General features: G+C 44.9%; 1 protein-coding gene across 1 annotated transcript in view; it reads right to left on the bottom strand.

The window, feature by feature from the left end:
- Positions 1 to 12634, bottom strand: part of SUDS3 (SDS3 homolog, SIN3A corepressor complex component) — a 69253-nt gene that overhangs the window by 42879 nt on the left and 13740 nt on the right. The window contains exon 3 of the mRNA XM_069754495.1: positions 6015 to 6070. Within this exon, the coding sequence (XP_069610596.1) occupies positions 6015 to 6070 (56 nt within the window). The remainder of the gene's footprint in view (positions 1 to 6014; positions 6071 to 12634) is intronic.

Below are 12634 nucleotides of genomic sequence, written 5' to 3' on the forward strand. Positions count from 1 at the left end.
CCAGTGGATCGATATTAATGCTAAAAAGCTTAAAGGAAAAGGAGACTGAAACTGTGGGAAGAGTCTGATTTTGTTTACTTATCTGTCAGTTGGAAAAGAGTCATGTGATTGACAACTCAGGGGGTATGGGTGGTGAAGAAGGGAGTTGGATTGTAATCATTTAAAGTTAAAGGGATGGTGTAATGGCTGCTGGGAAAGGGGGAGGAAGGGTAAGCGGCAAATTATAAGTGTATGCAGGTTTCTTGCGTGTGTAAATAATTCTATGTTAAAATATTTTGAGACACGTTATTTTTCAAAATGTATGGAATCCCGTTATGTACAGTGGTGGGAGGAGGGTTGGGAAGGTAATGCCAAACGGAGTGTTCGCTATGGGCGATGATGCCCCACTCTTGAAAAGAGGTGGAATGGTCAGATGTGAGGGGGGATGGGTGGGAGGGGGAGTTGGGAGAGGGGGGGTGAGGGAAGTTAGACAGCTCGTGCTCAAGAATGATGATACTCTTAGTGAAGATGAGTCAATTGATGGGGACCCGTTTTAAGATTTTGTGCTGGAATGTGAGAGGCCTAGGGGAGAAATCTAGACGAGCCGCGAGTTTGCAATATGCAAGAGACCAATGGGCCTCAATGATATGCTTGCTGGAGACGCATTTGGTAAGGGAAAAGGTGGATGTACTAAATAGACGTTGGATTCAGAAGGGATACCACTCTACCTTCTCGACGTATGCAAGAGGAGTCTCAATCTTGGTTCCAGCGGGAGTTCAGTATGAGGAGGTGAAGGTATATGTGGATGTGGATGGGCAGTACGTACTAATACAGTGTATACTGTATGGAGTGATGATGTGTGTTGCTGCGATGTATATTCCGCCCCCCTACTCTAGCAGGAAAATCAGAGAAGTAATGGAGCGAATGGAAAGATGGGGGCCAACACCGTTAATGATTATCGGGGATCTAAATAACATCTGTGATGATTATTGGGACAAAAATAAAAATACTCAGAATAGGTCGGAGGGACACATTACAACATTTGGCACCTATATACAGGAGATAGGTATGATTGATCTTTGGAGGGTCAGACATATTGGGGAGAGAGGGTACTCGTGTTATTCACCAGCGCATGCCACGCTCTCTAGAATTGATATGGCTCTGGGTAACAGGATCTTAGACACACTGGTTGGGGAGGTGAGATATCTGCCAAGGGCCTTGTCAGACCATAGTCCAATTGAAGTAGAGGTTAGATTGGAGGGGACACGTTCGATAAGTGGGAGAGATTGGAAGATTCATCCTAATTGGTTACAGAGTATTGAGTTGGAAAGTATAGGACGGGAGGTGGCGGAATTCTTTGTCTTAAATGATGGAAGCACTGACGCTCTTACGATTTGGGATGCAATGAAGGCGTATCTGAGGGGACTACTGTTTAGGGACATTAGTAGGTGTAAGCGGAGGACGAGAGAGGCAGAAAAGGCGGCAGTTGAGGAGTTGAAGGAGGCAGAAGATGGGATGGCCACACTGGGAACTCCTGAGGCAGAGAGAAGGATGAAAAATGCACAAAATCATTTGGAAAAAATTCTGTTAGACAAAGCTGAGAGGAAGCGGGATTTCCAAAGAGTGTTGTTTTATCAGGAGGGAGAAACAGTGGGACGTATGCTGTCGGTGGTGGCTGCTGCTCAGAGAGGTTCTTCATATATACACTCTTTGGAATCTGCAAGTGGAGGTAGAATAACGGAAACGCCTGAGATTTTGAGGGCCTTCGCGGACTTCTATGCAGATTTATATTCCTCCCGGTTTGCTGAATCGGTAGAGGATACATTGACCTTCTTGGAGGGTCTGGATCTGCCGAGACTGAGTGAGGCAGATAGGGAGAGCCTTGAGGCCCCTATCACTGAGGAGGAATTGAGTCGGGCATTGGTGTCCATGGCTAATGGGAAGGCGCCTGGGGTTGATGGGCTACCCTCTGAGATCTATAAAGGTTTGGCAGAAGTGTTGATTTCTAGATTAAAAATGGTATTGGAGGAAGCTAGATCCCGAGGGTGCTTGCCAGCCTCTATGAGAGAGGCCATAATAGTGGTTATTCCAAAGGAGGATAAGGATTTGGGGAAACCGGAGTCGTACCGCCCAATTTCCTTACTAACTATTGACGTCAAGCTTCTGGCCAAGGTGTTGGCTCTCCGTCTCTCTAGTGTTATTGCGAGTCTGGTGCATTCGGACCAGTCTGGCTTTATGCCTGATAGGTCAGCGGCGATTAATTTGCGGAGGTTATATGTAAATTTACAGGTGGAGTCTGATAACTGTGGTCGAAGAGTGATTGTGTCGCTAGATGCCCATAAGGCGTTTGACAGTGTTGAGTGGGGGTACCTCTGGCAGGTGTTGGAATGTATGGGGTTTGGTCCGCAGTTTGTGGCCTGGATACAGCTGTTGTAGTCATTACCGTCGGCTAGAATTAGGCCATGTTCACACAGTGCGTTTTTTACTGCGGAACCGCAGCGGTATTGCCGCTGCGGTTCCGCAGCTGTTTTCCATGCAGGGTACATAACAATGTAACCCTATGGAAAACAGTCACTGCTGTGCACATGATCCGGAATTTAGTGTAAAAAGCCGCGCTGAATAGCCGCGGTAAAAAAGAAGGAGCATGTCAATTCTTTTTCCTGAACCGCAGCGGTTCTGCACCCATAGACCTCCATTGTGAGGTCAAAATCGCAGTAAAACCCGCAGATCAAAAATATATCTGCGGGTTTTACTGCGATTTGATGTGCAGAACCGCTGCAGCAGGAAGTGCGGGGGAGCGGGCGGAAGTGCGTGGGCGGAGTGTGGCTGCCCCCCCGTGCTCCGATCCCGCCCCCCCCGTGCTCCGATGCCCCCCCCCGTGCTCCGATGCCCCCCCCCCCCAGTGCTCCGATGCCCCCCCCCCCAGTGCTCCGATGCCCCCCCCTTATACTTACCCGGCGTCCCGGTGTCCGTCCGGCCGTCTTCTCCCTGGGCGCCGCCATCTTGCAAAATGGCGGGCGCATGCGCAGTGCGCCCGCCGAATCTGCCGGCCGGCAGATTCGCTCCAAAGTGCATTTTGATCACTGAGATATAACCTATCTCAGTGATCAAAATAAAAAAAATAGTAAATGACACCCCCCCCCCCACTTTGTCACCCCCATTGGTAGGGACAATAAAAAAATTAAGAATTTTTTTTTTTTTTTTTTTTCACTAAGGTTAGAATAGGGTTAGGGTTAGGGGTAGGGTTAGGGGTAGGGTTAGGGGTAGGGTTAGGGGTAGGGTTAGGGGTAGGGTTAGGGGTAGGGTTAGGGGTAGGGGTAGGGGTAGGGTTAGGGTTAGGGGTAGGGTTAGGGGTAGGGTTAGGGGTAGGGGTAGGGGTAGGGTTAGGGGTAGGGTTAGGGTATTTTCAGCCATTTTAGCCCTAAAAAGCTTCCTAGGAAACACACAGTAAAAAAAGGATCAAAAAACGCATCAAAAAAGGACAAAAAAAGGACAAAAAAAGGACCTGCGTTTTCTGCCAAGAGCTGCAGTTTTTTAAAAAAACTGTCCTGAAAAAAAAAGGATGGAAATCCTGAACGTGTGAACATACCCTTAGAGTGAACGGGGAGCTGTCTCGGCCTATAGAGCTGGCTAGGTGTACTAGGCAGGGATGCCCGCTCTCACCCCTCCTGTTTGCTTTAGCTGTGGAACCTCTTGCTGCTAAGATTCGGCAGTCTGATAGAGTCCCTGGGTTTAGGTATGGGAAAATTGAGGAAAAAATAGCGCTATACGCGGATGACGTTTTGCTGTTCCTGGCTGATCCGGATGATTCACTGAGAGGGGCCATTGAAATTATTGAGAGATTTGGTACCGTGTCGGGACTAACAATTAATTGGGGTAAATCGGTTCTTTTTAGGGTGGATGACGTAGGAGAGAATGTGAGTGAGGATGTTGGGGATGAGAGGCTAAAGGTGGTTTCCCAATTTAAATACCTTGGAATATGGATTTCGGTGCCAATTGAGGAGTTCCTACAAAGGAATTTGACTCCTGTTATGGGGGTAATCAAGGCGAAGGTAGATGCCTGGAATAAACTACATCTATCGGTGGTCGGAAGGGTTAACCTTATTAAAATGGTTCTGATGCCTAAAATTCTATATGTTTTACACAATGCACCAATTTGGATCCCTCGGGGGAAGTTCAGGCAGATTAATGCCCTCTTTAGAAGTTTGATATGGGGGAGACAATATCCACGTATTAGCCTGGAGACGCTTCAGCGACCCAAGGAAGATGGTGGTTTGGCTTTGCCCAACCCGGAAATATATTTTCTTGCAGCCCAGAGTCAGCATTTGAAGGGCTGGGCGCAAGAGGCGTCATCCAATGCAGTACAACACCTAATGGAAGAGGTGACAGGCCGACGACCGGTGGTTCGGTGTTTGGAAGATGGCTCCTTGGGCGCTTTAGGGAAATTATATCCAACCCGGTTCCTGATTCGTAAATTATGGAACAGACTAAGGCAGATTCGTGGGGTTACAGGGCTGACTAAATTCACACCGATATGGTCTAACAACAATTTAAAGGAATTTGAGGCTCTGGGAGGATTGATGGAATGGCAGACTAAGGGAATTTGCTTTGTTCACCAGATAATCCAGCAGCAAGCATTGAAATCCTTTTCCCAATTGCAGGTAGAGTTTGGTCTGCGATCCACAGGGGAATATCAGTACGCGCAGATGAGACATGCCTTTAGAGCTCAGAATAAGAAAGCTGATGTCAGGATTCAAGATGATATAGTTTTGGAGTATGTGTGTGGTGACGGGACTACAAGGGGAGTTATTTCCACCCTGTATAAGGACCTTATGCACACGTTTTTGCTAGATTTACCTATAAAGGCGAGAGCTAAATGGGAGAGAGACGTGGGGCCGATGGAGAATGAAACCTGGGAATCGGTGATGGAGTGGGTTCCGCGACTGTCCTTGAGTGAACCATACAGGCTCTCGCAGCTATATATTTTGCACAGAGTATATAAATCTCCGGAAGTGCTACACAAAGCGGGGTTGCGTGCCAATTCTGAGTGCCCGAGGTGTGCGAGTGAGAATGCAGGAATATATCACATGATGTGGACGTGTCCTAGGCTGGCTGCTTTTTGGGTGGTGGTTTTGAGCCGGGTTGAAGTAGCTTTTAAGGGTAGAGTTCTTAGAGATCCGATAGTATGCTTGCTGGGATATGTGGAAGAAATTGGAGTTGACAATACCTGGAAGATTGCAATTGCTAGGCTACTATACATGGCTAGGAAAGTGATAGCACGAAATTGGATAAACGCTGAACCACCTGCGAGGAGGGAATTTCTCCAATATGTACAACATGGTCTAAAATTGGAAAAGGGGGTGTACAAAAAAAGGGGGAGAATAGAAATGTTTAATAGAATGTGGTCTCCTTGGCTTGAACTGGATTGAGGAGTATAGAAGTCGGGTTTCTTAAGACCTGGATAAGGGTAAATTACTCGAGGCAGAGATGGCCTCAGAGGGGTGCAGATTGGGAATGAGCTGTCTTATGGGGGAGGGGGGCTGTTGGGGTAATGTTGGGGTTTATTAAAATAAGAAAATGTGTATGTGACATATTGAAATGTAAATGGCATTCTCATGTTCTTTTTATATTGTTAATAAAAATCTATTTAAATCAAAAAAAAGGAAGAGTCAGCTTGGGTGTGCACAGAGTACTAAAAGAGGCAATTTCTGGCGGCTGTAGAGAATGTAAGATTAGGTGGATTCGCGACATAAAAATGCAACCCGAGGGCACGGATTTGCAACATAAGGATGCAATGCGAGGGCACCAAGTACTTTACACATTCCTTGAGCTACAATTGAATGAGACTGTATCACACAATTTGCAGCTTGGAAATTAATGGTTTACTACAGAATTAATCATGTATGACACTTGCAGATGAGGACTATCTGAGGCACATCAGTAACTCATCGGGGGAGGGGGTAGGGGATGGTACTCTGAAGACAATAAATACTAAGGAATAAGTACCACCTTCATCTGGTAATCTTACTGCCCACCTTCCTGAAGTTGTTGCAGTTGTCTCTTCAGAGAGGCCAGCTTATCTTGATACATCCTGGAATGAAAAAATAAAAAAAAAATCAAGAGTTATCATCTTATCTATGAGAAGAAACATTTTTCATTTACTTTTAACTGCACTGAGCTTCACAACTGGGAAATTTTCAATTTTTGTTTGTTTTCATTTTTTCCTCCCTTTCTTCAAAAGAGCCATTACTTTTTATGTTTGTCCGTTAACAGTCGTACAAGGGCTTGATTTTTATGGGACAAGTTATAGTTTTGAATAACACAATTCACTTTAGATCTAGGAAGCCATGATAGTGGTAACCCAATTAGTATGATATTAGACATAACAAAATTAGGTTTAAAAATTAACAGAACGGCACTGTCGGGAGTTGTAGTAGTGGTATATCCTTAGCTGTATCTAAACTAATGTAAGTAACTTCACATATAAATGATTGGTTTGCAGCCCTTCTTTTGGTCCAAGGTCACTTGACCCTTATTATACAGCTCAAGCAAAAATTAAGAGACCACTGCAAAATGTTCAGTTTGTCTGATTTTTTTCTTCATAGGTATATTTTTGAGTAAAATGTAAATTGTTAATTTACTCTATAAACTATCACTAACTAAACCTATCACTAACTGGTGTTTTCCCCTCAAGCTTTAAACATGCCTCCATCACACCTATCCTCAAAAAGCCCTCTCTTGACCCATCCTCTGTATCTAGCTATCGCCCTATATCACTTCTCCCTTATGCCTCCAAACTACTGGAACAACACGTTTACCTTGAACTGTCCTCCCATCTCTCTTCTTGCTCCCTCTTTGACCGCTTACAATCTGGCTTCCGGTCACACCATTCCACTGAAACTGCCCTAACTAAGGTCACCAATGACCTCTTAACCGCCAAGAGCAAGCGACACTACTCTGTCCTCCTCCTCGACCTGTCGGCTGCCTTTGACACAGTGGACCATTCCCTATTATTACAGACCCTCTCATCCCTTGGCATCACAGACTTGGCCCTATGCTGGATCTCATCATACCTAACAGACCGGACATTCAGCGTCTCCCACTCACACACCACCTCCTCACCTCGCCCCCTATCTGTCGGAGTCCCACAAGGTTCAGTCCTTGGGCCCCTGCTCTTCTCCATTTACACCTTTGGCCTGGGACAGCTCATAGAATCTCATGGCTTTCAGTATCACCTCTATGCTGATGACACACAGATCTACATCTCTGGACCAGATATTACCTCCCTACTAACCAGAATCCCTCAATGTCTGTCCACTATTTCATCCTTCTTCTCCGCTAGAATTCTGAAACTTAACTTGGACAAAACAGAATTCATCATCTTTCCCTCATCTCATGTGACCCCCCCCTCCGCCCCCCCCACGAACCTATCCATTACAGTAAATGGCTGCCCACTCTCCCCAGTCCCACAAGCTCGCTGCCTTGGGGTAATCCTTGACGCTGATCTCTCCTTCAAACCACATATCCAAGCCCTTTCCACTTCCTGCCGACTTCAACTCAAAAATATTTCACGAATCCGTTCATTCCTCAACCAAGAATCTGCAAAAACCCTAGTCCATGCCCTCATCATCTTTCGCCTTGACTACTGCAACCTCCTGCTCTGTGGCCTCCCTTCTAACACTCTCGCACCCCTCCAATCTATTCTTAACTCTGCTGCCCGACTAATCCACCTGTCCCCCCCGCTATTCCCCGGCCTCTCCCCTCTGTCAATCCCTTCACTGGCTCCCCATTGCCCATAGACTCCACTACAAAACCCTAACCATGACGTACAAAGCCAATCACAACCTGTCTCCTCCATACATCTGTGACCTTGTCTCTCGGTACTTACCTACACGCAACCTCCGATCCTCACAAGATCTCCTTCTCTACTCCCCTATTATCTCCTCTTCCCACAATCGCATACAAGATTTCTCTCGCGTATCACCCCTACTCTGGAACCCTCTACCCCAACACATCAGACTCTCACCTACCATCAAAACCTTCAAAAAGAACCTGAAGACCTACCTCTTCCGACAAGCCTACAACCTGCAGTAACCACCGATCGACCAAACCGCTGCATGACCAGCTCTATCCTCACCTACTGTATCCTCACCCATCCCTTGTAGATTGTGAGCCTTCGCGGGCAGGGTCCTCTCTCCTCCTGTACCAGTTGTGACTTGTATTGTTTAAGATTATTGTACTTGTTATTATTATGTATACCCCTCCTCACATGTAAAGCGCCATGGAATAAATGGCGCTATAACAATAAATAGTAATAGTAATAATAATAAACTTCTGACAACATGTCTCTGAATTTTAACCCCTTAAACCCCGAGGGTGGTTTGCACGTTAATGACCGGGCCAATTCTTACAATTCTGACCACTGCCCCTTTATGAGGTTATAACTCTGGAACGCTTCAACGGATCCCGGTGATTCTGAGAATATTTTCTCGTGACATATTGTACTTCATGATAGTGGTAATATTTCTTTGATATTACCTGCATTTATTTGTGAAAAAAACGGAAATTTGGCGAAAATTTGTAACATTTCACAATTTTCCAACTTTGAATTTTTATGCCCTTAAATCACAGACATATGTCACACAAAATACTTAATAAGTAACATTTCCCACATGTCTACTTTACATCAGCACAATTCTGGAAACAAATTTTTTTTTCTTAGGGAGTTATAAGGGTTAAAATTTGACCAGCAATTTCTCATTTTTACAACACCATTTTTTTTTAGGGACCACATCACATTTGAAGTCACTTTGAGGGGTCTATATGATACAAAATAACCAAGTGTGACACCATTCTAAATACTGCACCCCTCAAGGTGCTCAAAACCACATTCAAGAAGTTTATTAACCCTTCTGGTGCGTCACAGGAATTTTTGGAATGTTCAATAAAAAAAAATTAACATTTAATTTTTTTTCACAAAAAAGTTACTTCGGTTCCAATTTGTTTTATTTTACCAAGGGTAACAGGAGAAAATGGACCCCAAAAGTTGTTGAACAATTTGTCGTGAGTACAATGATACCCCATATGTGGGGGTGAATCACTGTTTGGGTGCATGGCAGAGCTCGGAAGGGAAGGAGCGCCGTTTGACTTTTCAATGCAAAATTGGCTGGAATTGAGATGGGATGCCATGTCGCGTTGAGGAGCCCCTGATGTGCCTAAACATTGAAACCCCCCACAAGTGACACCATTTTGGAAAGTAGATCCCCTAAGGGGATTTATCCAGGGTCCCAGGCACCGGTCACTCATACCATGGGTAAGATGTCTTGTTTCCTATACGAACTTTAATGGCTTTGTTTCCTCCATGTGTGGGTGACACTTGTCTATATGGAAACAATTGCTGTTACTGATATATGGTGGTTTGTATTATATGCTATTGCTGGCCAGTTACATACATTATACACCATATCTCTCTCTTTATATATATAGGTGCCTGGGGTTTGGATGTTTTTGTACTAGGGTCTCCTTGCTTCTTTTTTGTTTATGTATAGTTTACTTTTTCTATGTAATCAATAAAATATATTTATATTTATTATTTTTGTATGGAACTCCAATTTTTCCTTTGTTCCCCTAAGGAACTTATCTAGATGTGTTGTGAGAGCTTTGAACCCCCAAGTGTTTAACTACAGTTTTTTACAGTATTATTTTTTTTCCACAAAAATTATTTTTTAGCCCCCAGTTTTGTATTTTCCCAAGGGTAACAGGAGAAATTGGTCCACAAAAGTTGTCCAATTTGTCCTGAGAAGGCTGATACCCCATATGTGGGGGGGGAACTACCGTTTGGGCGCAAGGCAGAGTTCGGAAGGGAAGGAGCGCCTGATGGATTGGTCTGCAGGCATCACGTTGCATTTGCAGAACCCCTGATGTACCTAAACAGTAGAAACCCTCCACAAGTGACCCCATATTGGAACCTAGACCCCCCCCAAGGAACTTATCTAGATGTGTTGTGAGAACTTTGAACCCCAAGTATTTCACTACAGTTTATAACACAGAGCCGTGAAAATAAAAAATCATTTTATTCCTACAAACATGGTTTTTCAGCCCCCAAAATTTTTAGTTTTCCAAGGGTAACGAGAAATTGGACCCCAGAAGTTGTCCAATTTGTCCTGAGTACGCCGATACCCCATATGTCTGGGTAAACCCCTGTTTGGGCGCACGGGAGAGCTCGGAAGGGAAGGAGCACTGGTTTACTTTTTCAACGCAGAATTGCCTGGAATTGAGATTGGACGCCATGTCGCGTTTGGAGAGCCCCGATGTGCCTAAACAGTGGAAAACCCCAATTCTAACTGAAACCCTAATCCAAACACACTCCTAACCCTAATCTCAACCATAACCCTAACCACACCCCTAACCCTGACACACCCCTAACCCTAATCCCAACCGCAAATGTAATCCAGACCCTAACCCTAGCCCGAAAATGGAAATAAATACATTTTTTTAAAAATTTTTTGTTCCCTAACTAAGGGGGTGATGAAGGAGGGTGGGTTTGATTTACCTTTACAGTGGGTTTTTTAGCGGATTTTTATGACTGGCAGCAGTCACACACTATTGTCCACAGAGTCATGTAAGGTCTTGTTTTTTGCGGGACGAGTTGACGTTTTTATTGGTAACATTTCCGGGCACGTGACATTTTTTAATTGCTTTTTATTCTGATTTTTGTGAGGCAGTATGACCAAAAAACAGCTATTCATGAATTTCTTTTGGGGGGGGGGGGGGAGGGAGGGAGGAAGGGGGGTGCGTTTATACCGTTCCACGCTTGGTAAAATGGATAAAGCAGTTTAATTCTTTGGGTCAGTAAGATTACAGAGATTCCTCATTTATATAATTTTTTATGTGTTGGTGCTTTTATACGATGAAAACTATTTTATAGAAAAAATTATTATTTTTGCATCGCTTTATTCTGAGGACTATAACTTTTTTATCTTTTCGCTGATGACGCTGTATGTATCTAAATATTTTTTTTTTACTTTATAACATTGCCCCGGGAGGGAAGGGGGGGGGGACATCATGGTATAAGGTCTTTGCTGTGCACTGTGTCAGATCAGCGATCTGACGTGCACTGCTCCAGGCTTACAGGTGCCTGCTCTAAGCAGGCGCTTGGTAAGCCACCTCCCTGCAGGACTCGGATGTAGCCCCGCGGCTATTTTGGATCCGGGGCCTGCAGGGAGGAGACGCTTGGTACAAGGTGAGCACATCGCCTTGTACCAAGGGTCCCAGGGAAGCCCGCAGGGAGCCCCCTCCCTGCTTCCCTATGCCCCCCGGAACGCTGCGATCATGTTTGATCGCAGTGTGCCGGGGGTTAATGTGCCGAGGGTAGTACGCGACCGCTCCTGGCACATAGTGCCAGATGTCGGCTGCGAGCTGCGATCACTATGACGTACTATCCCGTCCCTGGGAATTAAGTCCCAGGTCACCTTGACGGGATAGTACGTCATATGGGATTAAGGGGTTAAAGCAATAAATTTTGTATTTTTTTTCTGAAATGGAAAAATGGTCAAAATTTAAGCCCTTCATGACCTTGGGATTTTCTGTTTTTCCATGCTCGTTTTTCACTCCCCTCCTTCCCAGAGCCATACATTTTTTATTTTTCTGTCAATATGGCCAATGTGAGTTGTACTTTTAAACAACATCATTGGTGGTTTTTTGTTTGGCTTTTTTGCTAGGTTCACGAAATGCTAAAACTGGGTTGTTTTTTTTTATCTAAGTGGCGAAAAAAAAATTCCAAACTTTGCTTAAAAAAAAAAAAAAAAAATTTGCGCCATTTTCCAATACCCGTAGCATCTTCATTTTTCGTGATCTGGGGTCGGGTGATGGCTTATTTTTTGTGTGCCGAGCTGATGTTTTTAGTGATACCATTTTGGTGCAGATACGTTCTTTTGATCGCCCGTTATTGCATTTTAATGCAATGTTGCAGCGACCCAAAAAAATGTAATTTTGGCATTTCTAATTTTTTTCTCGCTACGCTGTTTAGCGATCAGGGTAATCCTTTTTTTATTGATAGATCGGGCGATTCTGAACGCGGCGATACCAAATATGTGAATATTTGATTTTATTTTTATTGTTTTATTTTGAATGGGGCGAAAGGGGGGGTGATTTAAACTTTATTTTTTTAAACATTTTTTTTTTAACTTTTACCATGCTTCAATAGCCTCCATGGGAGGCTAGAAGCTGGCATAGCCTGATCGGCTCTGCTACATAGCAGCGATCATCAGATCGCTCCTATGTAGCTTAATTACAGGCTTGCTATGAGCGCCGACCACAGGGTGGCGCTCACAGCAAGCCAGCATCAGCAACCATAGAGGTCTCAAGGACCTCTATGGTTACTATCCTGATGCATCGCTGACCCCCGATCATGTGACTGGGGTCGGCGATGCACGCCTTTCCGGCCGCGCGGCCGGAAGCGGTAGTTAAATGCCACTGTCAGCATTTGACAGCGGTATTTAACTAGATAATAGGGGCGGGTGGATCGCGATTCCACTCGCCGCTATTGCGCGCACATGTCAGCTGTTCAAAACAGCCGACATGTCGCGGCTTTGATGCGGGCTGATGTGGGCTTGGACTATCCCGTCCAAGGTCAGAAAGGGGTTAACCCCCCCTC

Source organism: Ranitomeya imitator, chromosome 1 (assembly GCF_032444005.1).
Source record: "Ranitomeya imitator isolate aRanImi1 chromosome 1, aRanImi1.pri, whole genome shotgun sequence".
Taxonomy (NCBI): Eukaryota; Metazoa; Chordata; class Amphibia; order Anura; family Dendrobatidae; genus Ranitomeya; species Ranitomeya imitator.